Source organism: Coenobita brevimanus, chromosome 38 (genome assembly GCF_032717465.1).
Source record: "Coenobita brevimanus isolate Jiangsu-jjx chromosome 38, ASM3271746v2, whole genome shotgun sequence".
Lineage (NCBI taxonomy): Eukaryota > Metazoa > Arthropoda > Malacostraca > Decapoda > Coenobitidae > Coenobita > Coenobita brevimanus.
In genome coordinates this window covers 28,010,370-28,037,912 of record NC_136991.1, presented here as the reverse complement: position 1 = coordinate 28,037,912, position 27,543 = coordinate 28,010,370, and the positions used below count along the sequence as shown (strand labels likewise).

Genomic DNA, 27,543 nt, shown 5'->3' with positions numbered 1-27,543 from the left:
CGAGCGCCCTGCGTCCCTCCTACGAAACAAACCTTTCAACATTGAAAAAACATATAAATAATGCATTTTATTTACCTTTAGTGCTTCGTAGGTATCCTTTACACTTCTTCAAGGACCTGAGACGTCTTGGAATTGAAAGGGCGAGGTTCCTCAGGTGCTGGAGGGGTATTTTGTCCCAGGAGTCACGAATGGCGGCTTCCAGCTTAGGCAGAGAGCTCACGTCCTTCCCTTGGAGACTCTTCTTTACGAGGTACCAGAGGTTTTCAATCGGGTTGAGGTCTGGGCTATTTCCTGGCCAGTCTTTCATGAATGATACCTCGCAGTCATGAAGCCAATTGGTGACCAATTTGGCCTTGTGAGCAGGTGCACCGTCCTGCTGAAACACTCGTGCACCTGTTAGCTCGAAGGACTCTGGTAAATGATCACACAGAAGCTCCAGGTAAACATCCTGATTCACTCTAATGTTCTTGGAAAGCACAACAAGCTTCCCCAAACCTTGACCAGAAAAACAAGCCCATACCATGAGTGAATCAGGATGTTTAACAGTACTTTCAACATACCATGGGTCAAGTGGGTCACTACCTTTGCGCCGGTACACACATGCTCCTCTATTACAGGTGACACTAAACGTTGCCTCATCAGACCACAACGCTGACAACCATTGCTCCTCACCCCAGTTAAGATATTTATTAGCAAAAGCTAGCCTATGAAGTCGCTGGTTTTTTGTGAGAAGAGGCTTCTTCACAGGCCTGTGACTTGTGTAACCAAGTTCATGGACCCTACGAGACACTGTTCTTACGGACACCTCACCAAACACTTTCGGGTTGCTCTCCTTTATTTTCCTTGCACTCACATGAGGATTAAACTCCACCGCACGTTTTAAAACATTAACAGACGTTGGGGAAGTTTTCCTAGGCCTACCAGACCGCAGTTTCTTTGTAGGAACTTCACCACTGTTTTCTACTCGAAACCGCGCGCACCACCGACGCACTGTCGATCGAGCCACATCAACCAATTCACTAATTTCCTTTGTCTGGTGGCCTGCCTCCTTTAGAGCAATGACCTGGGATATGATTTCACTCGACAGTTCACGGGTAGGTGCCATAACAAAGTGGTGAAAGCCAAAACACTGCGGGACACTCGGTAAAAAATGGCGCCAAAAGAGAGGGAGATGCGGCGGAGTTCCTCACTCTCAGGCAGCCCGTGGGCAACTGAGGTGGGAACCAACCAGCACGTCGGAAGGCCTCAGAGTACCGTGACGTCATGCTAGCGCCGCAAACTTGTGGTTCAATTTTTACCCCCAAAAACGGATGATTCTTTTTTGGCCATTAGTATTGCGCGCCCGGAGGAAGGCGCTCGATAATTCTGATGAGCACTGTAGTCTCACATCCATTTGTTAAAGCTGACACTAACATTTCTTCACGGAAGCCTCGTGCAGCTGCAACTATATATATACTGTATATATATATATATATATATATATATATATATATATATATATATATAGGCGGAAGAGAGAGGCGGAAGAGAGAGTTATATGTAGAAAGAAAGAGAGAGGTGAAAAGATTAGTAAGAAGAGAGTGGATGAGGAATTTGGAAGGAATTTGAGTGTAAAGTGGAGGGACTGTAAGAAAATGTTCTGGAAAGAGGTGAAAAGAGTAAGACAGGGTGGAAGTGAAGTTAGCAGGGGAGTGAAAGGTAAAAATGGTAGATTACTAGTGGAGAAGGGAGAAAAAGTGAGCAGATGGAGAGAACACTTTAAGGAATTGTTGAACGTGGAGGATGGAAGTAATGCGAGTATAAGTGGCTGGGGAATGGCTGGGAGAAGGAGGGAGGTGAGAGGACAGGAAGAAATCAGTAGGATAGAAGTTGTGGAAGCAATGAAGAAAGTTAAATCAGGGAAAGCCCCAGGAATTGATGGAGTGTGTGGTGAAATGCTGAAGCATGGGGGAGAGATAGTAGTCGAATGGATGTGGAAGATGTGCAGATTGGCCTGGGAGGAAGGTAGAGTCCCGGAGGATTGGAAGTCAGGTATAATTATTCCCTTGTACAAAGGAAAAGGGGAAAAAGAAGTGTGTGGTAATCATAGGGGCATTTGTCTTCTTAGTATAATAGGAAAAGTGTATGGTAGGATACTTATTGACAGAGTTAGAGAAAGAACAGAGAAATTAGTTGGAGAAGAACAGGGAGGCTTTAGGAAGGGAAGAGGTTGTGTAGATCAGATATTCATTCTCAGATCTTTAGTGGAAAAGTTTCTTGAGAAGGGAAAGAAGTTGTATGCGGCTTTCATGGATTTGGAGAAAGCATATGACAGGGTGGATAGACTAGGATTGTGGAAAGTGTTAAGAATATATGGAGTAGATGGGAAGTTGTTGAATGCTGTGAAGAGTATGTACGATGGTGCGAAGGCTGCAGTGCGTGTGGATGGTGAACTAAGTGAATTTTTCTCTTTGAAAGTTGGGTTGAAACAGGGATGTGTCATGTCTCCATGGTTGTTCAATCTGTACATGGATGGGGTAATAAAAGACGTACAAGGTAGGGTAGTGGATGTTGGAGTGGCCCTGGTGAGAGAGGATAGTGTTTGGAAACTCCCTGTACTGTTGTTTGCAGATGATACTGTGTTGTTGAGTGAAGATGAAGGGGAGCTGCAAGGCTTGGTGGATGAGTTTGAGAGAGTGTGTAAGAAACGGAATCTAAAGGTGAATCTAGGGAAGAGTAAAGTGATGGTCTTTGAGAGAGGTGAAGTCAGTGAATGTACAGCGAGGTTGGATGGTGAGGAATTGGAAAATGTGAGTACGTTTAAGTACTTGGGTAGTGTGATGAGTAAAGATGGAGGTTTGGAGGGTGAAGTGCTTGAAAGGGTACAGCAGGGAAGAAAGGTTGCTGGTTCTTTGAAAGCAGTGATAAGAAACAGGGAAGTGAGCATGGAAGTGAAAAAGTTACTACATGACAGTATTGTGATCCCAACTCTAACGTACGGAAGTGAAGCTTGGACGTTGTTGGAAGGACACAAGTCAAGAGTGAAGGCCGTGGAAATGAGTTATTTAAGAGGAGCCTGTGGAGTCACATGGAGAGACAGGCTGACGAATGAGGATATAAAGGAGCGTTGTGGTGTTGATGTGGATGTGATAGGAAGCGTTATGAGGAACACACTGAGGTGGTTTGGCCATGTGGAGAGGATGGAGGGTGAAAGACTGACAAAGAGAGTGTATGTGAGTGAGGTGGAGGGGGAAAGAGGGAGGGGGAGGCCGAGGATGAGATGGAGAGATGGGGTGGAGAGGTATATGAGAGAGGGGGGTGTGAGTTGGGAGCAGGGGAGTGAATGGCGGGGGACAGGGTGACTTGGAGGCGATTTGTTTGTGGCCACCCCAAACGGGATTGAGGCGTCTGGCAATAGATAGATAGATAGATAGATATATATATATACATATATATATATATATAGTGTTTGGAAACTCCCTGTACTGTTGTTTGCAGATGATACTGTGTTGTTGAGTGAAGACGAAGGGGAGCTGCAAGGCTTGGTGGATGAGTTTGAGAGAGTGTGTAAGAAACGGAACCTAAAGGAGAATGTAGGGAAGAGTAAAGTGATGGTCTTTGAGAGAGGTGAAGTTAGTGAATGTACAGTGAGGTTAGATGGTGAGGAATTGGAAAATGTGAGTACGTTTAAGTATTTGGGTAGTGTGATGAGTAAGGATGGAGGTTTGGAGGGTGAAGTGCTTGAAAGGGTACAGCAGGGAAGAAAGGTTGCTGGTTCCTTGAAAGCAGTGATAAGAAACAGGGAAGTGAGCATGGAAGTGAAAAAGTTACTACATGACAGTATTGTGATACCAACTCTAATGTACGGAAGTGAAGCTTGGACATTGTTGGAAGGACACAAGTCAAGAGTGAGAGCAGTGGAAATGAGTTATTTAAGAGGAGCCTGTGGAGTCACGGGGAGAGACAGGCTGATGAATGAGGATATAAAGGAGCGTTGTGGTGTGGATGTGGATGTGATAGGAAGCGTTATGAGGAACACACTGAGGTGGTTTGGCCATGTGGAGAGGATGGAGGGTGAAAGACTGACGAAGAGATTGTTTGTGAGTGCGGTGGTGGGGGGTATGGGGGAGGGGGAGGCCGAGGATGAGATGGAGGGATGGGGTGGAGAGGTATATGAGAGAGGGGGTGTGAGTTGGGAGCAGGGCAGTGAAATGGCGGGGGACAGGGCAACTTGGAGGCGATTTGTTTGTGGCCACCCCAAACGGGATTGAGGCGTCTGGCAATAGATAGAGAGATATATATATATATATAATATATATATATATATATATATATATATATATATATATATATATATATATATATATATATATACATGTATATATACATAATATATATATATATATATATATATATATATATATATATATAAGGTAAAAATTCAGGTCATCCTTTGTTCTGTGTGCCACTACCTGCTGCGGGTGTGCATAAAAGACCTCTACCCTTTACATTTCTGTCTCACTCTGTCTGAAGATGTAATATACGAAAGTACTCACGTCACTCCTTTCATTTCTCCTGTGGTTATTTTGCATACATATCTTCACGGTGAAGTGTACCGAGTCTCTGCAAATATATATATATATGTATATATAAATATCTATCTATCTATATATATATATATATATATATATATATATATATATATATATATATACATACACTATATATATATATATATATATATATATATATATATATATATATATATATATATATATATATATATATATATATATATATATATATATATATATATATATATATATATATATACATATATATATATATATATATATATATATATATATATATATATATATATATATATATATATATATATATATATATATATATATATATATATATATATATATATATATATATATCACAGTATATATATATATATATATATATATATATATATATATATATATATATATATATACAGTATATATATATATATATATATATATATATATATATATATATATATATATATATATATATATATATATATATATATATATATATATATATATATATATATATATATATATATATATATATATACTGTATATATATATATATATATATATATATATATATATCACACGAGTATATATATATATATATATATACAGTGGGCTCGCACAGTGCGCGTCACCGCAGTGCGCGATTCGCCTTGTGCACGAGTGACCAAAAATCATAACCAAAAACCCTTTAATGCGCGAGTTTACCGCACAGAACGCGAGGCAGAGGCAAGGAGTGGCTCAAAAATGCCATTTTCTACTAGTGTGCGACCACCCCTCACAGAGTGAGTCACGTGTCATCATGTTGATGCGCAGAAATTCCCGGGCATTCTACTGCGCAGCTTGGGGTACAAGGGAGCGGGTGCGCCATAACAGTCCCGGCTCGTGCACTGTGCGGATCCACTCTCTACAGCTAACCTGTCGTGTACAACGTGTGGTGTTTTTTGTGTTGCCTGTACTTCGCCGCACCATGGCTCCAACCCTACGAGTTAAGAAACTTCTGACGCATGCCACCAAGTTAAAGATCGTTAAGATGAAGGAGGAGGGTCAGGGAAACACGGCTATCGGGAGAACCCTGGGACTGGCTGAATCTACAGCGAGAACTGTGTGGAAGAACCGTGAAGCCATAAAGGCTGTAGTGAAGACGTACGGTGCCTCTGACCTAGACGGCTGTTCGCGGGTGGGAAATTGTGCTATGATACTAATGGAGCGCTATCTTGCCACCTTCATAATGCGGAAAGAAAAGGAAGGTGTTCCACTCAATGGAAGATTTATTCGGAACCAAGCCCAGCTCTTTTACAAGGCTGCATCTCGAAGGTTAAAAGTGGAAAAACCGTTCAGGGCATCGGTTGGATGGCTGGACCGTTTTCTCATGCACAAGGAACTACATTACGTGAAATTGTCTGGTGAACGTGCCTCTGCCGATGAGCTGGCCGCGAGACTATCCTGCAATATTTAATGCGATTATTGAAGAGGGACAGTACACCAAGGACCAGATCTACAACATCGATGAAACGTCCTTATATTACAAGGCCATGCCAAAATCAACTTACACTGCTAAAAGACAGAAACAAGCCCCTGGTCGCAAGCTCCAGAAGTGTAAGATGACGGTCATGTTCATTGTAAACCTGTCTGGGAGCCACAAGATGAGGCCAGTTGTTGTACACACAGCTTCACATCCAAGGTGCTACAAAAACCTCACGAACATGGATGCAAGTGGCATGTATTGGTACAAGTCCGTAAATGGTTGGATGACCGGGAACATTATGGCAGACTGGTTAACGAGGTGGTGTGTCCCTGATGCGAGAGCCAAGTGTCGGGAACTGGGCATTCCATTTAAGATGCTCCTTGTGCTTGATAACGCACCAAGTCATCCTCCATACCTGGAAGATCTTCACAAGGATTGTCGTGTTGTGTTTCTGCCGCCCCGCACGATGTCACTAGTGCAACCACTGGATCAAGAACTAATCACCACAGTGAAGCATTTCTACCATAAGGAAGTGTATGACTACCTATTCAGGAAGACCGACATACAAGAGGAGCCTCATGCCCTACAAGAAGATCACGACGAAGACCTTGATGAGGCATCTGCTCCCGTTCCATCTCCACCAGCACCTGTATCCCGACCTATCACAGATGCCATGACTGTTGAGGCATTTTGGCGTAACTTTACGGTGACGGACGCAGTTGAATTTCTCCTTCAAGCCTGGCACTAGATTACACCTGCAACGGTGAACCATGCGTGGCAAATGCTCGTGCCACACCTATGCATCACCCAGGAGACGGTCATTCAACCACTGGCCGATGCTGAGGCAGCAACATTGACAGCAGCACAAGCTGTACCAGGTTTTGAGGACGTTACATTGGCGGACATACAAGAAGTGCACACTGCTACTGAGGAACAGCCTCTCAAGGAAGTGTTGCAACGGATAGACGAGGCTGACGCAGAGCCTGACGCCAGAGTCAAGTTGAGCAGCTTAGCATGATGGAAGGCAGGACTGAGCTGTGTATGTCAAACATTAGCAAGATCCTTGCTGCCGTGGATAAGCTCAAGGAAGAGGTGAAGGAACAGGAAGTGAGCAACCTAAGAACGGAGGAACTTCTGGTTGGTATCGACAAACTCTTCCGTTTCTATACAGACAGGCACAGGGAAGAAATAAACAGGAGAAGACAGACGCTCATAACAAGCTACACACAGCGGGCTCAAGTTGGTGAAATAGCGGAACCATCGACATCGTCTGCTCCTGTTCCTGTTGAGGATGAAGAGGATGCAATGTCAGAAGTGTCAGCATTGGACTTTGAAGGGTTTATGGCCGAAGTGAGTGACTTTGATGCTCCTGGGGAAGGTGATCAAGAGGAGTCTGCAGAGGGAAGTGTTGGTGCGGTGGGGAGTGTGGCGCTGTAAGTGTTGCCGCGCCTCGGAATCCCTGTTATTTAAGGTCATCAGGCCTGTTGTCTACTGTTGTTAAGGTGACTACCCATATTTTTGTTATTGTAGCTATAGCTTTAGTACAATGTCTGAAACATATGACCTTTATTATGTCTCTAAGGGCCAAAAAATGTCCAGGTATGAGGGGGTACTGCCCATATGTAATTATTCCCATAAGATTATGTATTCCTAGTACGCGAATTCCCAGTACGTGAGCTCGTGCACCGCCCAATCTCTCGCGCACTGTGCAAGCCCCATATGTAATTATTCCCATAAGATTATGTATTCCTAGTACGCGAATTCCCAGTACGTGAGCTCATGCACCGCCCAATCTCTCGCGCACTGTGCAAGCCCACTGTATATATTATATATATATATATATATATATATATATATATATATATATATGCAGGGACTTCACTTCACCGTGAAGATATGTATGCAAACTAACCACAGGAGAAATGAAAGGAGCGACAGTGAGTACTTTCGTATATTACATCCTCAGACAAAGTGAGACAGAAATGTAAAGGGTAGAGGTCTTTTATGCACACCCATAGCAGGTAGTGGCACACAGAACAATGGATGACCTGAATTTTTGCCTGCGGCATAATTTATGGTCACCTGCAGCAGGGAGTGGAACACAACAAAGGATGACCTGAATCTAAAAATGCATGTGACAAAGGAGGAGGGAGTAGGAGGGGAGGGAGTAGGAGGGGAGGAAAGGGGAGTGGGAGGGAGGGGGAAGGGGGAGGGGAGGAGGGGAAGGGGAGAGGGGGGAGGGAGGAGGGGATAAATACTGCTGCTTAACTTAAGACCTAGAGGATTAATGCTAGGTGTGTCCCACACAGGTGTGACTACACCACCAGGAGATGACAGGGAACAATCACGTGTTAGTCTGGGGGATACTGCTTTAAAATTAATTCAGTTAACAATTTATCACACTTAAAATGACCATAGCTCATGTTTACATTCTTTTCATATGCGCCAGAAATTAGACAAGATTTTATTACATTTCTTTCATCTAAGCTTTTTGATCTTGCTAGAATCTTGGAGCCTGTCCAGTCAATATGGTGATCACTGGATGCTTTGTGCTGAAATACACCACTACTCTGTTGGGCTGTCCTTACACTATATTTATGTTGTGAGATTCTAGTTTCCAAATCTTTTCCAGATTGTCCTATGTAAAATTTGTCATAGCTTTTACACGGGATTTTGTAAACAACACCTGAATTACTGAAAGGGCTGTTTGATGAGGGTTTTTTTATGGTGTTCTCATATTTGAATACTATTTGTACACTGAGTTTCCTCAGTATGTGAACAACATCAAGAAAATTTTCATGGAAGGGGAGGACAAGGGTATTTTGAATGTTCTGGCGATCTGGCTTATTAGTTTTCCCTTCAAGGAATCGTTTTTTGTCTGTATTGTGGCACTTGAGTTAGTATGCTTTGTGGATATTTTAGCTTCTTTTCCAATACTCTGAATCATTTTTAGTTCATCATCTAAAAATTCTGGGTCTGAAATTCTATATGCTCATGGGTACATGGATATGAACACAGATCTTTTTACATTAATATGATGGTTTGAATAGTAATGAACATATGACATAATATTTGTAGGTTTTCTGTATACCTTAGTCTTCAAAACATTTTGGTCCCTGATAACCTTTACATCCAAAAGTGGCAATTCATTATCCATTTCCATCTCATGAGTAAACTTAATCGATGGAACTAACGAATTTAATTGCAGAAGAAATTCATCAATGGGTAGACTGTTAGGCCAGAAGCACAGGATATCATCAACGTATCAGAGCCAAACTATGTTTTGCTCCTTTATGGAGGTCAGTAAATGTTTCTCAAACTATTCCATGTAAATATTTGCCAGAACTGGGGAGAGGGGATTACCCATGGCCATACCAAATTTTTGTGTGTAAAATTTACCTTCAAAGGTAAAAGAAGAGTTCACAATGCACAATTTAATTAGCTTGATAACGTTTTCAGAGGGAATACCATCAGTGTTACTACCCAGAATGCTTGGCAGGAAAGTTAAAACATCATCAACAGGGACATTTGTGAATAATGATTTAACATCAAAGCTGACTAATTTGTAGGGGTACATGACATTTAGAGATTTTAACTTTCTTACCAAATCCTCATTGTTTTGTACAAATGAATTGTGCATTGTGAACTTGACCTGACGGCGAACTGTCCTGAAACCATCCAAAAGTGGGCGGCTGTTTTTGAGGAGTTGCCAATCTATGCATTATCTGATCCATGACCACACCGCTCGGCACTTAGGCGCATTTGGCGCCCAGTTTGAATTGTTTAATTATGATTTCCTTTTACTTTTGGAGTTTTTGTCAGCCTTCTTCCAAAATTCGGATTATTGGGATTTTCGGATTATTGGTGTTTGGATTAATGGACTTTTACTGTATTTCCCCTTCAGATTGTCAGCATGCCTTGACAGACTTCTACTTCGCATAAATATTTATTTTGAGTACAAAAAAATATATCTGCATTGTAAATCGATATTTAAGCAAAACAAAAGTCAGTCAAGGCGAGTTGTTAGACTAGAGGCAAAACACTTCTGCTAACTTTAAGAAATTTTTGCTCTGAATCCTGATTTTCTATTAATAATTATTTAAAAAAGCACAATTATTTGACTGAATTTCAGATAATTAGGTGTGAAAACCTATATGGTGATATAATTAAAACATTTTCCAATTAAAATTGCTGATTCGGTCCAAGATCAGGATCACATTCTATGATTGCGTGTTTGTATCTTGGTCGGCTGATGAGTGGTTGGCTCACCTTGTGGTGTTCCATTCCTTGCTCATTTTCCTCTTATTCCTCAGCTTTCTGATCATCTTCTATCATATCCTCCACATTCTCGTCAACAGCTGTCTAACCAACCATTCTTAGAGTTATAGCTAGCAAAATACCGCTACTGTGTCAGTTATTATAGTTAGTGTTATTATTTTGTGTACTGTGTATTCCTTCTTTCCTTCCATCCTCTTCTGTCTTTCCTTCCTTCATTCTTTCCTTGTCCTTCTGCCTATGGGTGACTTTACACTCCCTCTTCTGTCTTTCTTTCCTTCATTCTTTCCTCTTCCTTCTCCCTGTGGGTGACTCTACACCGAGTGACAAGACAAATGGTTTCCTGTACACCAGGAAACCATTAACTACGCTGAGTGGCAACCATATAACTAAATTTTGGCGTCTGGTGGTTTAGTGGGTAATTATTGCGCTCCAATCGGATTGAGCCGGTGAAGGTTAATATCCAAGGAATGGTTAGGGTTGATTGCTCATGTAATGCCACTCAGGGATGAGTGAGGCTGGTCACTCTGGTCTTAAATGTCGGGGCCAACTGCCTAGCCCCCAGGCTCCTAAGCTCCTCATGGGGCAATGTAGGATTGGATGATGGATGGATGGATGTATGTTAGTTATGTTGGTATAGGTAGCCTACATTCCAGAAGGCTCTAGAATATCAGAATAATTGCCAGAAAATATTGGAGAATTCGGACAAAGTATGGTAAAAGTCCAGGGAATGGTATGTGGGGCCAGACTTTTGCGATTCCTGGACTGGTCTCCCCACCTTTTAGTTCGGGAAATGGAAGATCGAGTGTATATATTACACCATTTGATTAGTGGTAAATGTATAATCCAGTACAGTACTGCACTGGTAGTGAAAACAGTTTAAAAACCGTTGGTGCAATCCGGACTAATGTCGGATATATAAAAAAAAAAGTGAGGGTTAGCAGGGGGAAGTCCAGATGTTGCTATTATTGGAATTTCACTTTTTTCGGAATGGCTTGGGCCCCAATTAGTCCACTATAGTGAGGTTTTATTGTATCAAATTTCAAAGTAAGTACAAATACAATATAAGTGTAACTTAAAGTTTCTTGATTTTTTAATGTAATTAATTTAACTTATTGCAAAACGAACTGTCCAAACGCAAAGGTTTCCTGTAACTAACATTGATGAAACTGGGCAGCTCTGGAAGCAAATTCCATGTTCTACTTTCATCTTATGACAGGAGAAGTAAATCTGGGGCCACAAAGCAGCCAAAGAGAGGATGAGCATGATTTTGAAAAGAAAGCAATTAGGGACTGAAAAAAATGATGCCTGCAATAGTAAACTGCACTAACTCTCCTTGAGCCTTTCATTACAAGGACACTACAAGGACTGAAGTTAACTGGATGCATACAAAGAAGGCATGGGTTAATAACATTGCTGCCACCCTATGGTCTGGCAAATGTTTTTAGGACGACACAAAAACATAGCTGAAGTAACTTCCCTTCAAGTCATTCTAAGACATCCAAAATTTCTCCTTGAGCAATACCCTGCAGTCAAATTTATGGTCTTCCCACTGAATACGACTGGCGTTCTTGCTCACGTTGTTGCCTTTCTATGTGATTAATAATTATTATTAATAATCATTATTTCTGGCATATCATGAGAGCAAGGAGCACATAAAGAGACTAGTGTAAAGGAAAAAGAAGTAGGTAAATGATGATCTAGGAAGAAAAATGAATGCAAACTACTCTGATAATAGGAAGTTATTCTGGAAAGAGGTGCAGAAATGTAGAAATGACAATGGAAAGAAATGTGAAAGTGTGAAGGATGTAAGTGGCACAATGTTCACAGACATCAGCAAAACTCTGCACTAGTCCATCAAGCTCCTGCCAGTATTTGCAAGTAATACTGCATCATCAGCATACAACAAATTTGAGATATTCCATCCATCACCATTCATTACCTATGCCATATATATATATATATATATATATATATATATATATATATATATTACATATACATCCATCCATCCATCCATCACCCAATCCTACATCACCCCATGAGGAGCGTAGGAGCCCGGGGCTAGGCAGTTGGTCCCAACATTTAAGATGAGAGTGAAATACAAATATATATATATATATATATATATATATATATATATACTCTCTCTCTCTCTCTCTCTCTCTCTATATATATATATATATATGAATGGATGGGGTCATAAGAGAAGTAAAAACTAATGTAATGGACAGAGGGATGGCATTGGTAATGAATGGTGATGGATGGAATATCTCAAACTTGTTGTATGCTGATGATGCAGTGCTACTTGCAAATACTGGACAGGAGCTTGGTGGACTAGTGCAGAGTTTTGCTGGTGTCTGTGAGCATTGTGCCTTGAGAGTAAATGTAGAAAAGAGTAAAGTGATGGTAATAGAGAGAGAAAGTGACTCCCGAAGTGATGTTACAGTGAATGGAGAGAGGCTGAAATTGGTGAGAGAGTTCAAATACCTGGGTACAGTGACAGATAAGAGAGGAAAATGTGCAAAAGAAAGCAGAGTGACATATGGAAGGAAGATAGCTGGTGCTATGAAGGCACCTGCACGATGCTTACATGAATGAGTGTTGGTGGAAACTTAAACATATGGATGTGAGACTATGGTGTGGCATGAAAATGAAAAGTCAAGAGTAAGAGCAATGGAGATGGGACTCCTGAGGAATGTATGTGGAATACAGAGAGGGGATAGGATACAAAATAATGTGATTCGTGAAAGATGCCGAGTGAGGAAGTCTGTGGACACCAGAATTGAAGAGAGTGTACTGAGATAGTATGGTCATGTGGAGAGAATGGATAACAATAGAGTGGTGAAAAAGGTACAGTATATCTTAGCGAATTTGAAGGAGGGAGGAGGTGAGGCAGGCCAAGGAGAAGGTGAAGGGATATGGAGAATGAGTGTGTGAGAAAGAGAGATATGGAAGTCAGTGAGGCTAGGACACTGAAAAGAAATTGGGCTGGCTGGATGAAGGTTGTGAGATGTGTATGATCAGGGATTTGGCACCCCTTTTTAATGTGACAGAGTTCAGACCGATTCTATCAGATACGTTTACGTGAAGCTACAGAATCCTATGAAAGTTTTTGACGTATCAGATAGAGCCAGGATTCCGGGGGCTTGAATGATGAGGAAATGGAAGCATGGCCCATTGGAGTGGGCAAACTTGGGCTGTCTGGACACTGCTACTCCTCATCTTGCCCTAGGGTGGGAAAGAAGGTCCAGATGATGATGATGATGATTTCTAGCATGATTAAAATATAGTAAGTCATCATCATCATCATCATCCGAACCTCCTTTCCCATCCTGGGGCAGGGTGAGGAGTAGTAATGTCCAGACAGCCCAAATTTGCCTGATCTAATGGGCCATGCTTCCACTCGCTCATCATTCAAGCCCCCAGAATCCTGGCTGTATCAGATATGCCAGAAACATTCACCATGTTCTGTAGCTTCACATAAACGAATCCGACTGAGTCAATCTAGACACTGCCATGTTAAAAAGGGGTGCCAAATCCCTGATCATGTACTTCTCCTCACAACATTCATCCAGCCAGCTCGATCTCTTGTCAGTTCCCTAGCCTCACCGATTTCCAAACCTCTCTTCCTCACACACTCGTCCACCATATCTCTCCACCTTCTCCTTGGCCTACCTCGCCTCCTCCCTCCTTCGAATTCGCTCAAATATACCTTTTTCACCACTCTGTTGTTAACAATTCTCTCCACATGACCATTACATCTCAGTAAACTCTCACTGATTCTGGTGTCCAACAACTTCCTCACTCCACATCTTTCACAAATCACATTCTTTCGTATCCCATCCACCCTCTGTACTCAACATACGTTCCTCAGCAGTCCCATCTCCACTGCTCTTACTCTTGACTTTTCATTTTCATGCCACACCATAGTCTCACATCCATATGATTTTGTTGGCACTAGCACTCCTTCATGTAAGCCTCATGCAGCTGCAACACCCAAGCCCATGTTTCTTATCATGGCCTCCATTGCACCAACTACTTTTCTTCCTTGTGTCACTCTACTTTCAACTTCTTTTGCACATTTTCCTCTACCCAGGTATTTGAACTCTCTCACCAATTCCAGTCTCTCCATTCAACGTATCATTGCACTGGGAGTCACCTGCTCTCTCAATAACCATCACTTTACTCTCTTCTGCATTTACTCTCAGGGCACGACACTCACAGACATCAGCAAAACTCTGCACTAGTCTACCAAGTTCTTGTCCGGTGTTTGCAAGCAATACTGCATCATCAGCATAAAACAAATTTGAGATATCCATCCATCACCATTCATTACTAATGCCATCCCTCTCTCCATTACTCATGTTTTTACTTCTCTCATCACCCCATCCATATATATATACTGAATAACCATGGAGACATCACACAACCTTGTCGCACGCCCACACCAATCATGAACCATTCGCTTAGATGCCCATTAACCCTTACACATGCTTCACTACCATCATAAAACTCTTGACGGCACCTAGCAGCTTACCATCTACACCGTAAATGCGCAAAACTTTCCATAATCCTTCTCTGTCCACTTTGTCGAATGCTTTTTCCAGATCCAAGAACGCCATAAACACCTTATGGTCCTTCTCACAAGCCTTCTCTGCTATCTGTCTCACTGCAAAAATTTGATCCACACATCCTCTGCCACTCCTAAAGCCACCCTGTTCATCACTCACTAGGACTGATGATATCTCTCTTACTTTATAATAATTCTTCCACATACCTTCCCTACCACACCCAATAAACTTATGCCACGATATTGCACTCACTTTGCTCACCTTTATTTTTGTGAAGGGGTACAATCACTGTCTTTTTCCACTCTGCAGGCACAGTTTCACTCATCCCTGCCTTCTTACATATCTCCAACAAGCACTTCATTCCACTCTTTCCATTACATTTAAGCATCTCTGCATATACCTCATCAACCCCAGCTGCTTTCCCATTTTTCAGCCGCGTCACAGCACTCTTCACCTGTGCAAGTGTCACGCCTCCCGGTACTGCATTCCTTATCTGCACATCCCCAAAACCAATCATATTTACAGACGCTCTGCTCTCTCTATTCCCATTCATCAGGCTTTCAAAATATTATTTCCATCTGGCCCTTACTTCATCCCCAGGGGTTAATAATCTACAACCTACATCCTTCACACCATCAGATTTCTTTCCACTTTCACTTCTACATTTCCGCACCTCTTTCCAGAATAACTTCCTATTTTCAGAGTAGTTCGCATTCATTTTTCTTCCTAGATCATCATTTACCTCCTTCTTTTTCCTCTTCACTAGTCTCTTTACATGTTTCTTGCTCTCAAAATATTCAGTTCCTATTCAAATGAACCCCTGTCCTGTAACCACTTTAGACACTTCTTCCTCTTTTCCTCCCCCGCTCCCTTAACCCCCTCATCCCACCATGCCGTACCTTTCTTCTTTGTTGTTACTCTTGCCACACAACACATCGCTTTAGCATTCCTAACTAAGCAATCCCTACACGCATTCCACAGGCTGTCCAGATCCATTTCATTCCAATTCACTGATTCTAACTCCTCCTCTACTTTGGTCCTGTAACCATCTGCCATTTCTTTGATCCTCAGCTTCTCAACTTTCAGTCTTTCTCCCTGACTGCTCCTCCCTCTCCTGATCCACCTCACTCCCCTCAACTTGATCTTGCATGCCACAATCATATGATCTGACAGACCTCCACATCGTCTTCTCACGGCCCTCATGTCAGCAACCATTCCCATCATTGACCTCTCTATGAGCAAGTGATCAATCAGGCTTCTTTCAACACAATCCCCGTTCCCTCTATACCATGTATATTTATGTGCATCTTTGTGTTTGAAATACGAGTTACAAATGCACAACCTCCTCTCCTGACACACATCCTTTAATAGCTTCCCAATATCATTTTCTCATGGTACTTCATAACAACCCATTATGTCACCAGTAAAAAAAAAAAAAGTAATAATAATAATAATAATAACAATAAGCTGAATCCAATGATATACAGTAACATTTATCTGTAAACTGTGGGTGGAGGTTCTGGGTGGGAGTTAAGTTTGGAGGTATCTTGATCAAGTTGTGGAGGGGTTCAGTAACAGACTGGTACTTTTAACCCTGGCCAGATTATCCTCAGTATTCTCATAAGGATGCAAATTCACAACAAACTACAGTATATCAGAGGTGAAGGGATTTTATTCCTACACTCACAGCACACACACCAAGTTTTTAATTTGCCTGGTCTAAACAATGTTATCACCAGAAACCTCAAAAAGCTCAAAATCAACAGTTGCAACACTGGAGAACTGAATTTTGCCCTTAAGGCAGACAGGAAACCCATGCACAGATTTGTTCATGAGGTAGAAAGTGTTAACTTTCCTCAAGAGGTTCATTTTTCTTATGTGAATTCCATTAGCTTGGCCTCAAGAATAACATACAGGTAGATATATACAAGTGGTTCATTTTGCTTATGTCAATTCCATTTACTTGGTCTCAAGAATAACATAAAAGTAAATGTATAATACCAAAGTTATCATGAAAATAACACTGCTCTCTCAACAAAACAAAGGCATTCACTGCCTGCATATACAGGTACATAAAGTGAATTAAAAACAACAATATCAATGCCATCTCACAATCATAAGTTTCTAAGGAAAGTACTTTATCAGAGACTCTGATAAAAAATCCTCTAAACAAGGGGAAATTCAATTATTAGATCCTTCGTAAGCTGTTCAAAATCATCAACGAGCCAGAACAAAATACTATGCATTAGTAGAACACCACTGTAATAACAAGAAATGCTTACTTCATGACTTCAGCATAGCTCATAGCTTCATCTATGCCTGGGAAGGCCCCCAGCACCTCCTGCATAATGTCACGTCCTAATCGTACGGCTTCTCCACCACCACCTTCAAAGTACTCATCAGGAAGCTCTCCATAGCCAATGTTAGGGTCAATCTCCTGTTGAAGGAAAGAGGTAAAGTATTACAAATACGATGTCATTAACCCGAGGTGTCCCATCGACGTATGAGTACGTCGCAACGTTTCGTCATAGCTAGACCCATTGAGGTACCAGTATGTCGCGCAATTGCAAGGTTCATAATATGTACAATTTTCAATTTTCGCGCGTGATTTTCCATACGTATACACAGGACACTTTCCTCTACAAGATGCCAGGCAGGGACAATGCCTTACCCCGCATGACCTCCCCCCCCCCCACGCCATTGTCTCGGCAAATCACCCGTTACCAGTGACCTGGCCAATAAAGACATTCAGGGCCAGAGTGATTCCCCAATCGATGACATTGTGGAGGACAAAGTTTACGTAGCATTAGAGGAAGAAACAGTAAGAAATGATGATCAGGTAATGTCACCCAAAAAGGTCAGGTATGTTGATGTGTTAGTGAGTGAAACAATGCTTATATTGCCTATATTACTGTTTGAAAACCAATATACTCTCGTACTACATATAAATTTGTACCAAATAAATAAATAAATACCGTTTGTGAGAGTTGTGGAATAGTTACCCTCCCACAGAACTCGTTTTCATTGGAGCCAGCCTGATAGAAAACCCAGTAAGGTAAGGAGTACTGCTACCTGTATCGAGTATTTTAAACCTCAGGTAAGCGATTTCTCTACGAATTTTTGATGTTTCTCACCAAAAGCGGAGGTTTGAGCCCCAATTTTTTTTTCCAACATTGGTTGGGATTGGGGGGAGTCAGTGGTGGAAAAATCAGTCAGGACGGGGCGGGTTAATATAGCCTACATGCTTATGTGTTAAGAGAATTTAAGAGAAGGGAATAATGAAAAACTAGCACCAAGCCATAATATACCTGTAGCTACATAACATTATGGCCAGCAATGAAGTGGCCTTGGTGTAAAAGTGGTATAAGGGAGAAAGGGTCAATGTCCATGGGAAGTTCTTAAACTATTTATATCATGAAACCAAATGCCTAACCTGATAGGAGTAGCGGGGAAATAAAGGTCAGATGAAACACAGAAACGTAAAAAAAGAAAGGTAGGGCAGAAGAGGAAGAGGAGGACAGTACGGGGAGAAAGACAGGAAACAAAATGGTCCCTCTAAGTCACCTCTTATGACAAGGAGAGATACTATGGAAGTATTCATTCCCTCTCCTCCCCAGGGGAAGAGCATTTAAGAAAGGCTAGTTTTAGTAGTCTGAAGGGAGCTTATTGAATGAATAATATGAGTATAATTTCAAACATAGTTAATAATTCCAATATTTATGGTGCTACTTTTTGGCAAATCTGCCACCGCACTTGGTCTGATCAGCTAGTCAGGTCAGGTGCGGGTAAGGGGATGGGTCTGTTATGATGTGGCAGGGGTAAACCAGTTCTGCTGTCGGACCCTGCTGCGGATGTCACTGATTGCATTGCACAGTTGACCCTTGTGCGGTGTGGTGTGGTGAGGATCTGTCCGTTCTCCCCTTTGGGGCTAAGATGCGAATGAATGTGTTTGAATGGATGAGTAAATGGGGAGTGTGTCATCCTGTCTCGGCTACCTCCCTTTCCTTGGGGGAAACAGCCTAGGTATATAGATAGATAGATAGATAGCCACCATATATTCAGCAAAAACTACAAACTCACTTTGTAACTGATTACATCATCATTATTATCATGATCATGATCATCACCATCATTTCACCTTTTTTTCCCACCTGCAGGTGAGGGGAGGTGACTAATTACAGTACTAAATATTCAAATACCACTAGATAGCATACCACTGTTACGGTAAATACATATGTGGCTAGCCCTTGAAAAAGAAAAAAAAGTTTATAGTGTATGATACCAGTATAAGTACTATTAAACTTTCCCAGCAGTAGGGAAGAGATGCAATTAACAGTCACCAGCCTGTGAGGTTTACTGATTAGGTTAGAAATAAAAAATTTCAGAACTACTGTCATACATACATAATATCATCTAATCCTGTGTTGCCCCATGAGAAGAGCAGCAGCCCGGGGCTAGGCAAATCGGTCCTGACATTTGAGAGGAGAGTGACCAGCCTCATCTGTCCCTGAGTGGCATTATGTAAGCAATAAACCACAACCACTCCTTGGATATAAACCTACACAGGCTCAATCCAATTGGAGCAACCTAATTCCCAATAAACCACCAGGCACCATAAGCTGGTTATATGGTTACCACCCAGCACAGTAAAAGGTTTCCAGGTGTACAGGAAACCATTTGGTTTGCCACTCAGTGTAGTGTCACCCGTAGACAGAAGGAAGAGAAAAGAATCAAGGAAAGAAAGCATGAAGAAGAAGGAAGGAAAGAAGGAAGGAAGGGAGGAAAGGGCAGTCACCCATGAGCAGCACTACATAAAGTGAGTGGATGGTGAGCACTCCCACTGTCTCAGGCAATAAATTATTATAACCTTTCCAGGTACCCTGCCACATTCAACAAGCATACAGACCAATTGTTCGTTTGGTTTAGTTTCGTTTTTGTAGGCTCCAACATGCTTGCATGCATCGGCCTTGGTCACCTAATGGAGGCTCTCCATGCTGCTCAACCTATGACAGCCTCCCTGTTCAGTCCCATAACCCTGAGGTCACACTTACTGACCTTGTTTCACGTCTTTCTCGGTCTACCCCTCGCAACCCCAACCCCAATATTAACATTTCTCACCTTCTGCATCCAATTATCATCCCCCATCCTCTCCACATGCCCAAACCATCTCAATCTACGACTCCTCATCACAACACCAATACACTCCAGTCCCATCCTACCTCTCAACTCTTCCATCGTAAACCCAGCCCCCCCAGGCCTTGCATGCAGGGACGCACTGCACATCCACCTAATCATTGTCATTTCTGTACATTTGAGCCTGCGAATATCCTTTTCCTTTACTGCCCACGTCTCACTACCATACAGCATCACACTTCTAACACATGCTGCATACAAAGACCCCTTAGCACATAGGGAGAGTCTTTTCAATGTCAGGAGAGGCAATAGCTCCCTGGACTTCTTCCAACCACTTCTCACCCTAGCCACAGAGCTAGCTCCAGCCCCGAATAACAACACACTTCCACACACTCAAGAGCCTCACCAGCAAGTTCAGTCCTTTCACACCTGACAATCTCCACCTGCTCTCCCCTACACGCCGCACACATAAAATTGGCATTTGCTCGCAGTCTACCTCTAATACCACTACATCTCTTGTGCACCCATTTATTACAAACACTATACAAGATGGAATTACTTCCCATGCCCTTGTGGCAAATTGCACATGGTCACTCTCCCTCTTCTTTGACTGTACAGCCACCAACCCTAGATATCATTACTTTTGTTTTATCTGCATTTACCCTTAAGCCCTTGTGTCCCATACCATCTCTCCATTTCCTAAATCTTTCCTCTGCCTCCCTTTCATTCTCTGCAGTCAACACCAAATCATCAGCACACAACATCTCCCAAGGAAGTCAGTTTCTGAAGTCACGAGAGAGGGCTTCAGGTATCATGATAAACAACAAGGGACTCAAAACTGATCCCTGATGCACACCAACATTCACGGAAAACTCATCACTCAAATCTCCAGTCACTCATATCTGGATGTGAGCACCCACATACATGGCCATAACCACCCTAACCAGCCACTCCTCCAACTCAAGCTTTCCCATTGCCCACTTCACCACCTCTCTAGGGACTCCGTCAAAGGCGTTTGCCAAATCAACAAAAACAAAATGCAGATCTCTTTTCTTTCCAATATATTTTTCCTGAAGCAGTCGAACAATGAATATGGCATCAGTGGTGCCCCTGCCTGGCATAAACCCAAACTGCACCTCAGCAATATTCACTCTTTCTCTAAGCATACCTTCTAGAACTCTCTCCATTACCTTCATTATCTAATCTAAAAGCTTTATACCTCTATCATTTCCTCTTTCCAGGGCATCACCCTTCCCTTTGTACACATTTACAATTACACTCATCAGCCAATCATCTGGGACAACACACTCATATAATTATAATCATATTTATCAGGTCAGTGACTAACCTCACCCCTATATATTCTGAGGCCTTCAACATTTCGGCAGTCAACCTAGACACACTTTCCCCACTTGCATCCTGCCTCACTTACAGTAGCAGCATCAATCAAAGGCCAAGGACCAAACACTGGATCTGCTAGCTCCAACCCTTCCCTGTCCCAGTCAAACTCCTCATTCAACAACTGGCTATAATGCTCTCTCCATGCATCTTTAATATCCCCACGGTTCACCACTACCCCTCCTTCATCATTCATCACACACTGCTCACTTATAATATCCCAATTATCTCTCTTCATCTGATTTTCAACCTTAAATATCATATTTTTCCTTTCCCCATGATTTAGGTTATTAAGTAAGAGTCTCTGTGACTCAAACTTTGCCCTGTATACCACTCTTCTAGCTCTACGCTTGGTAGCCAAGTATTCCTCCTTGTTACCACCCTTCTTCCATTCCCAGAAAAGCCTTCTTTTCTCCTTAACTGCAGCTTCTACACCCTCATCCCACCACCAAGTTCCTTAATGTCCTGGTGGGCCTCTTGTCCAACTGCATATTGAATCAGTAACTCTCAAGAGCTTGTACTTGAGGGCTCTGTACTGTTCATTAACGCCTCTGTCTACGGCTCCCTGTTCAGCCACCACTCTCCTCATCTCACTATAGAAGGCATCCCTTACTGCTTTGTTTGTCAGCTTCCATATTTTCCTCCTAGGTACATCCATCCATCATCCAATCCTACGTTGCCCCATGAGGAGCGTAGGAGCCCGGGGGTAAGTAGTTGGTCCTGACATTTAAGATGAGAGTGACCAACCTCACTCATCCCTGAATGGCATTACGTGAGCAATAAACCCCAACCACCCCTTGGATATAAACCTTCACCGGCTCAATCTGATTGGAGCACAATAATTACCCACTAAACCACCAGGTGCCAAAATTTGTTATATGGTTACCACCCAGCGTAGTAAATGGTTTCCTGGTGTACAGGAAACCATTTGGGTTGTCACTCAGTGTAAAGTCACCCATAGGCAGAAGGAAGAGGAAAGAATGAAGGAACGAAAGACAGAAGGGGGAGTGTAAAGTCACCCGCAGGCAGAAGGACGTGAAAAGAATGAAGGAAAGAAAGACAGAAGATGGAAGGAAAGAAGGAGGGAGGAGAGGACAAGGCAGACACTCGAGCCTCTTTTTCATCACTCGTTCTTTAAGCACCATGTCACAGATCAATAGTTTATGCTGCTGCACACACTCCTCACTTCCTATAACTGTAACATCCCTCACTAACCTGCTATCAGCCCCCCTGATCAGGAAATACAGTAATCTATCTGACTGCTATTTCCCCCGGACTTGTACGTAATCAACCTTCCCTTTTCCTAAAATGTGTGTTGCACATAATCATGTTCACTGCCTCCCCAAACTCGAGTATCCTTTCCCCTGCCACATTTCTTATACCATATGCACATCCCCCATGTACTCACATCTACATGACCATTTAAGTTCCCTCCCAAAACTACTATCTCTTTATCCCCCATACCACCTACTACACATTTTAAGTCATCCCAAAATCTATCCTTCTCTAACTCATCCAAGCCTGCCTGTGGGGCATATGCCGATATAATTTCAGTCATCATTTCACCAAACAAAATTTTCACTACCAAAATCCTATCACTTACTCTCATAACATTCATAACATATTCCACCCATTTCAGTGCAACCAACACACCGACACCCCCATATCCATCTGTCCCCTCCAGCCAAAACAACTTATAGTAGCAATCCTTCCCAACAATCTTTCTGGCTGATCCACCCCTGTACCTGACTTCCTGCAAACATGCCAAATCCACCCACCTCCTACTGAATGCCTCAACGACTTCCCTGCTCTTCCCTAAAACTCCCTACATTCCATGAACCCACTCTCATCCCCCTGGGCGATTTAATGTCCTCAGGCTTGCTTTAAAGCTCATTCTTGTATTTGGTCATAGTCGGTAATAAAAAAAGGGGGGCAGACATACCACAGGCCCCACCCACTGCACAGTCCCAGGTCCAGGCAATGGATCTGGGACCCCTAGCCCACCTGCTTACCAGTGGCTGTGGTAGTGGCCTTGGGACACCCTCCAAGCGCACTTTGGCACTGCAACAGCCCCGCCATTATATTGTACACCCACTGGTAGGGCAGCCTCCTGGGGCGCTACTCCCAGGTTCGGGCCCCTCTCTAATGGGCGGAAGTGGCAGCCTGAGAACCGCAATGCCCTGTACCCTCTAGCATAGGTTCGAGCCCCATCTCGCCCCAGACCCATGATCTATGCTGGCGGAACCCTCGTCACCCCTCCCCCCCCAAAAGTATCCCACTAGGTAGTGGGGGCAAAGTTTTCTGGCCACATGCCCTTGCTGGTGTCAACACCTGTAACGTAGTCGGATTCGTTGTGTGATACATAAACCACATGTAGTGTAGTGCTTAAGATAGTTTGAGGAAATGTTTAGGAGAGTATGCTGGTCTACTGTCCATGTTAGTGTCACACTGAAAAGGTCAGCAAAGGGGGATGGTTAGGTAGCCAGTGAAACAGGAGCTCCTGCTCTCCCCATCACCAGTACAGTATTCTCAGTCTCCTTGGGAGTTATCACAATTTTGCCTTTCACATTTTCCTCTGAACAAAGATTAATTACGCTATCCTTCCATTCTTCAGGCACTCTCCTTTGTACCATATCCATACAACTCTATGCAGCTTCAAAAATCAGTGTATTTTTATCTTCTCTCCTGACGAAAACATACTTCCTTCCATCTGTAAGAAAAGTAAGACAAGGCTGAGTTGACCTTAAAAAAGACAAGACAAGGGGCCCATCAAGACATAATGTAATATGGTGGTGAGATGAGGGTCTACAAGCTGCAGTTACAGAGAAAAGAAGAATTTCCAGGGATGGAAAAAGGGTGGTAGGTGGGGGTGTTCACCATCCGCTCACTCGATGTAGTGCTCCTTTGGGTGTATGCCTTTTCCTCTCTTACTTCCTTCCTCTTCTGTCTTTCTTACTTTCATTCTTTCCTCCTCCTACTGCCTATGGCTGACTTTAGACTCCCTCTTCTGTCTTTGTTTCCTTCGCTCTTTCCTCTTCCTTCTGCCTATGGGTGGCTCTACACTCAGTGACAAGCCAAATGGTTTCCTGTACACCAGGAAACTATTTACTATGGTGGGTGGTAACTATACAGTATAACCAAATTATGGCACCTGGTGGTTTAGTGGGTAATTAAGGTGCTCCAATCAGACTGAGCCTGTGAAGGTTTATATCCAAGGGATTGTTGGAGTTTACTGCTCACGTAATGCCACCCAGGGACGAGTGAGGTTAGTCACTCTCATCTTAAATGTCAGGACCAATTTGCCTTGCCCTGGGCTCCTACACTCATGAGGCGGCATAGGATTGGATGATGAATGGATGGATGGAAATGGGGTGGTAACAGAGAGGAATGCTTGGCTACCAAATGTAGGGCCAGAAAGGAGGTATAAAGGGGAAAATCTGAGTCTCAGAGACACTGGATAGCATTAATAGTGGCAAAAGGATGACAGTGGTACTTAGGGTGGCAAAACAGGTGAGAGAAAACAGGGATATCATTGGTGAGCAGTGTGTGTGGAATGATAAAGGAAAGGTGGTGGTGGACAGTGAGGATATTAACCCACCGCGTGCCAGCTATTTTTAGCCCTATGGGTCGCCTCTGTGCTGGCCATTTTTCAACCTTTTTTTTTTGTTGGCTAAAATGATAGATTTTGATGTGAAAACAATGAATTTCACCATTAAAATGCTCACCGAAGCTCGGAAATGGGTTTTATTGAGTCCTGCATACTCGTATACAGGTATACCTGCTCCTTCACGCTCACCAAATAGGTGAGAGAAAGCCGTTTTCTATGTAAGGTATATTCATTTATTTATGTTGGGAAGGTACCATATAGCAATGTTCAGTACACTTTTCTGATTACTTATTACTTCAACATCTATCACAATTTGCGTGTCTTTCTCAATGCGAATGCATTATCTTACACTTACTTGAAGATACGTACAACCTGACTTCATTATGTACAGTCCTGGCACTTACAAGACGGTATTTACAACTTGACTTCACTATACAGTCCTTACACTTACAAGAAAATATTTACAACTTACATTTACGTGAAAATATTTACAAAAGCCTTCACTATGGACAGCACTGGGTGAGGCACACAGGCAGAGTGAGGCACAGCGAGCGTGAGAGGGGAAGCGAGTGAGTGTATGGCCTTGACAGCCTGGGGGATGGTAGAGGAACAGTTACCATACATGCCTGCCAATTTTTACCGGTGAATCTTGAAAAATGCGGTCACAGTGAATATTTTTATTTTAAACCGTTTTAAAACGGCACTGGCATTGGCAGCGGAATTATGTCAGATTGTTTTAAAACGGCACTGGCACGCGGCGGGTTAAAGATGCTTGGGGAGAGCATTATAAAAAGCTGCTGAACGAGAAGTTTGACTAGAAACAGGAAGGTCTGGAGCCATCGTCTTTGGCCCTTGAACTTTGATTAGCACTGCTACTGTGGGCACAGCAATCAGAAGGATGCTGTTGGAAATAGGAGCTGCTCTATCTGGGCTGACTGTCAGAATGCTGAAGGCCTCAGGAGATACAGGTGTGGGTTTATTTACTGATTTGACAAATTCAGTTTTATTTGAGTCTGTTGTTCCAGATGACTTGCTGAAGAGTGTGACTGTAAATGTGCATGAGAGGATCTTGGAAAGAGGAGGTTATAGACGCATAAACCTTTCGAATCAGATAATGAACATAATGGAGAGTGTCCTAAAAGGTATGATGAGGGAGAGTGTGAATTCAGTGAGATGCAGCTTTGGTTTATGCTAAGGAAAGGGACCACTGATGCAACAGTTATTGCCCAACAGCTTCAAGAAACATACACAAGAAAGAACAGAAAGCTGTACTGTAGTTCGCTTTTGCTGATTTGGAGAAGGCAACTGAGAGAGTTACCACAGAGTTGGTGACGTGGACAATGAGAAAGCTTGGGATTGAGGAGTGGCAGGTTAGAGTGGTTGTGGCACTGTATGAGGGTGCTTGCACCCAGGTGGGAGTGAAGGGGGTTTGAGTGATGAGTCTTCCATGAACACTGATGTTCATCAGGAGTCAGTCTTAAGCCCCTTATTGTTTATTATGATGCTTGAAGTTCTCACGTGACTTTAGAACTGGACTCCCATGGGAGATGTATGTTGACTACGATGTTGATTGCAGAGCGCAAGAGGGAGGTGGAGGATAGGTTTAGGATGTAGAGTGATAGAATGGGGTACATGTGTTTGAGACTAAATGCAGAAAATGCAAATGTGATGATATTTGGGACTGGTGGTAGCACTGTCAAAGCAGAGGGTGTGTGGCCATGTGCAGTTTGCCACAAGGGTGTGGGAAGTAACTTCATCTTGTGTAGTCTTTGTGATATGTGGGTGCATAAAAGCTGCAGTGATATTACAGGAAAGCTATGAAATAATGCTGATTTCATACGTGCAGTGTGTAGGAAGGAGCATGCAGATTTTGAAAGGCAGGAAAGAACTGATCTTGTTGGAGAGTCTCTTGAGTGTGTGGAGTAGTTATGTTATTTGGGGGACACATTATGCACTGGAGGTAGGGAAGGGTAAGGAGTGGTTGGAAGAAGTTCTGAGAGCTACTGCCTCTCCTGACACTGAGAGGGCTCTCCCTCCATGCAAAGGGGTATTTGTATGCGGCATTGTAGGAAGCGTAATGCTGTACTGTAGTGAGACCTGGGCAGCAAATGAAGAGGATATTTGTTGGCTTAAACATACAGAGTTGATAATGATTAAATAGATTAAGTAGGATGGAAGCTGTGGAAGCGATGAAAAAAGTTAAAATAGGGAAAGCCCCAGGAATTGATGAAGTGTGTGGTGAAATGCTGAAACATGGGGGAGAGACAGTAGTAGAATAGATGTGGAAGATGTGCAGATTGGCCTGGGAGGAAGGTGAAGTCCTGGATGATTCGGTCAGGTATAATTATTCCCCTGTACAAAGGAAAAGGGGGAAAAAGAAGTACTGTATATGGTGATCATAGGAGTATTTGTGTTCTTAGTGTACAGTAATAGGAAAAGTGTATGGTAGGATACTTATTGACAAAAAATAACAGAGGAATTAGTTGGAGAAGAACAGGGAGGTTTTAGGAATGGAAGAGG

The 27,543-nt window shown here is 42.6% G+C and overlaps 1 protein-coding gene across 1 annotated transcript in view; it reads right to left on the bottom strand.

Moving 5' to 3' along the window:
• Positions 1–27,543, bottom strand: part of LOC145396449 (ATPase ASNA1 homolog) — a 104,305-nt gene that overhangs the window by 59,722 nt on the left and 17,040 nt on the right. The window contains exon 3 of the mRNA XM_080269823.1: positions 17,168–17,322. Within this exon, the coding sequence (XP_080125949.1) occupies positions 17,168–17,322 (155 nt within the window). The remainder of the gene's footprint in view (positions 1–17,167; positions 17,323–27,543) is intronic.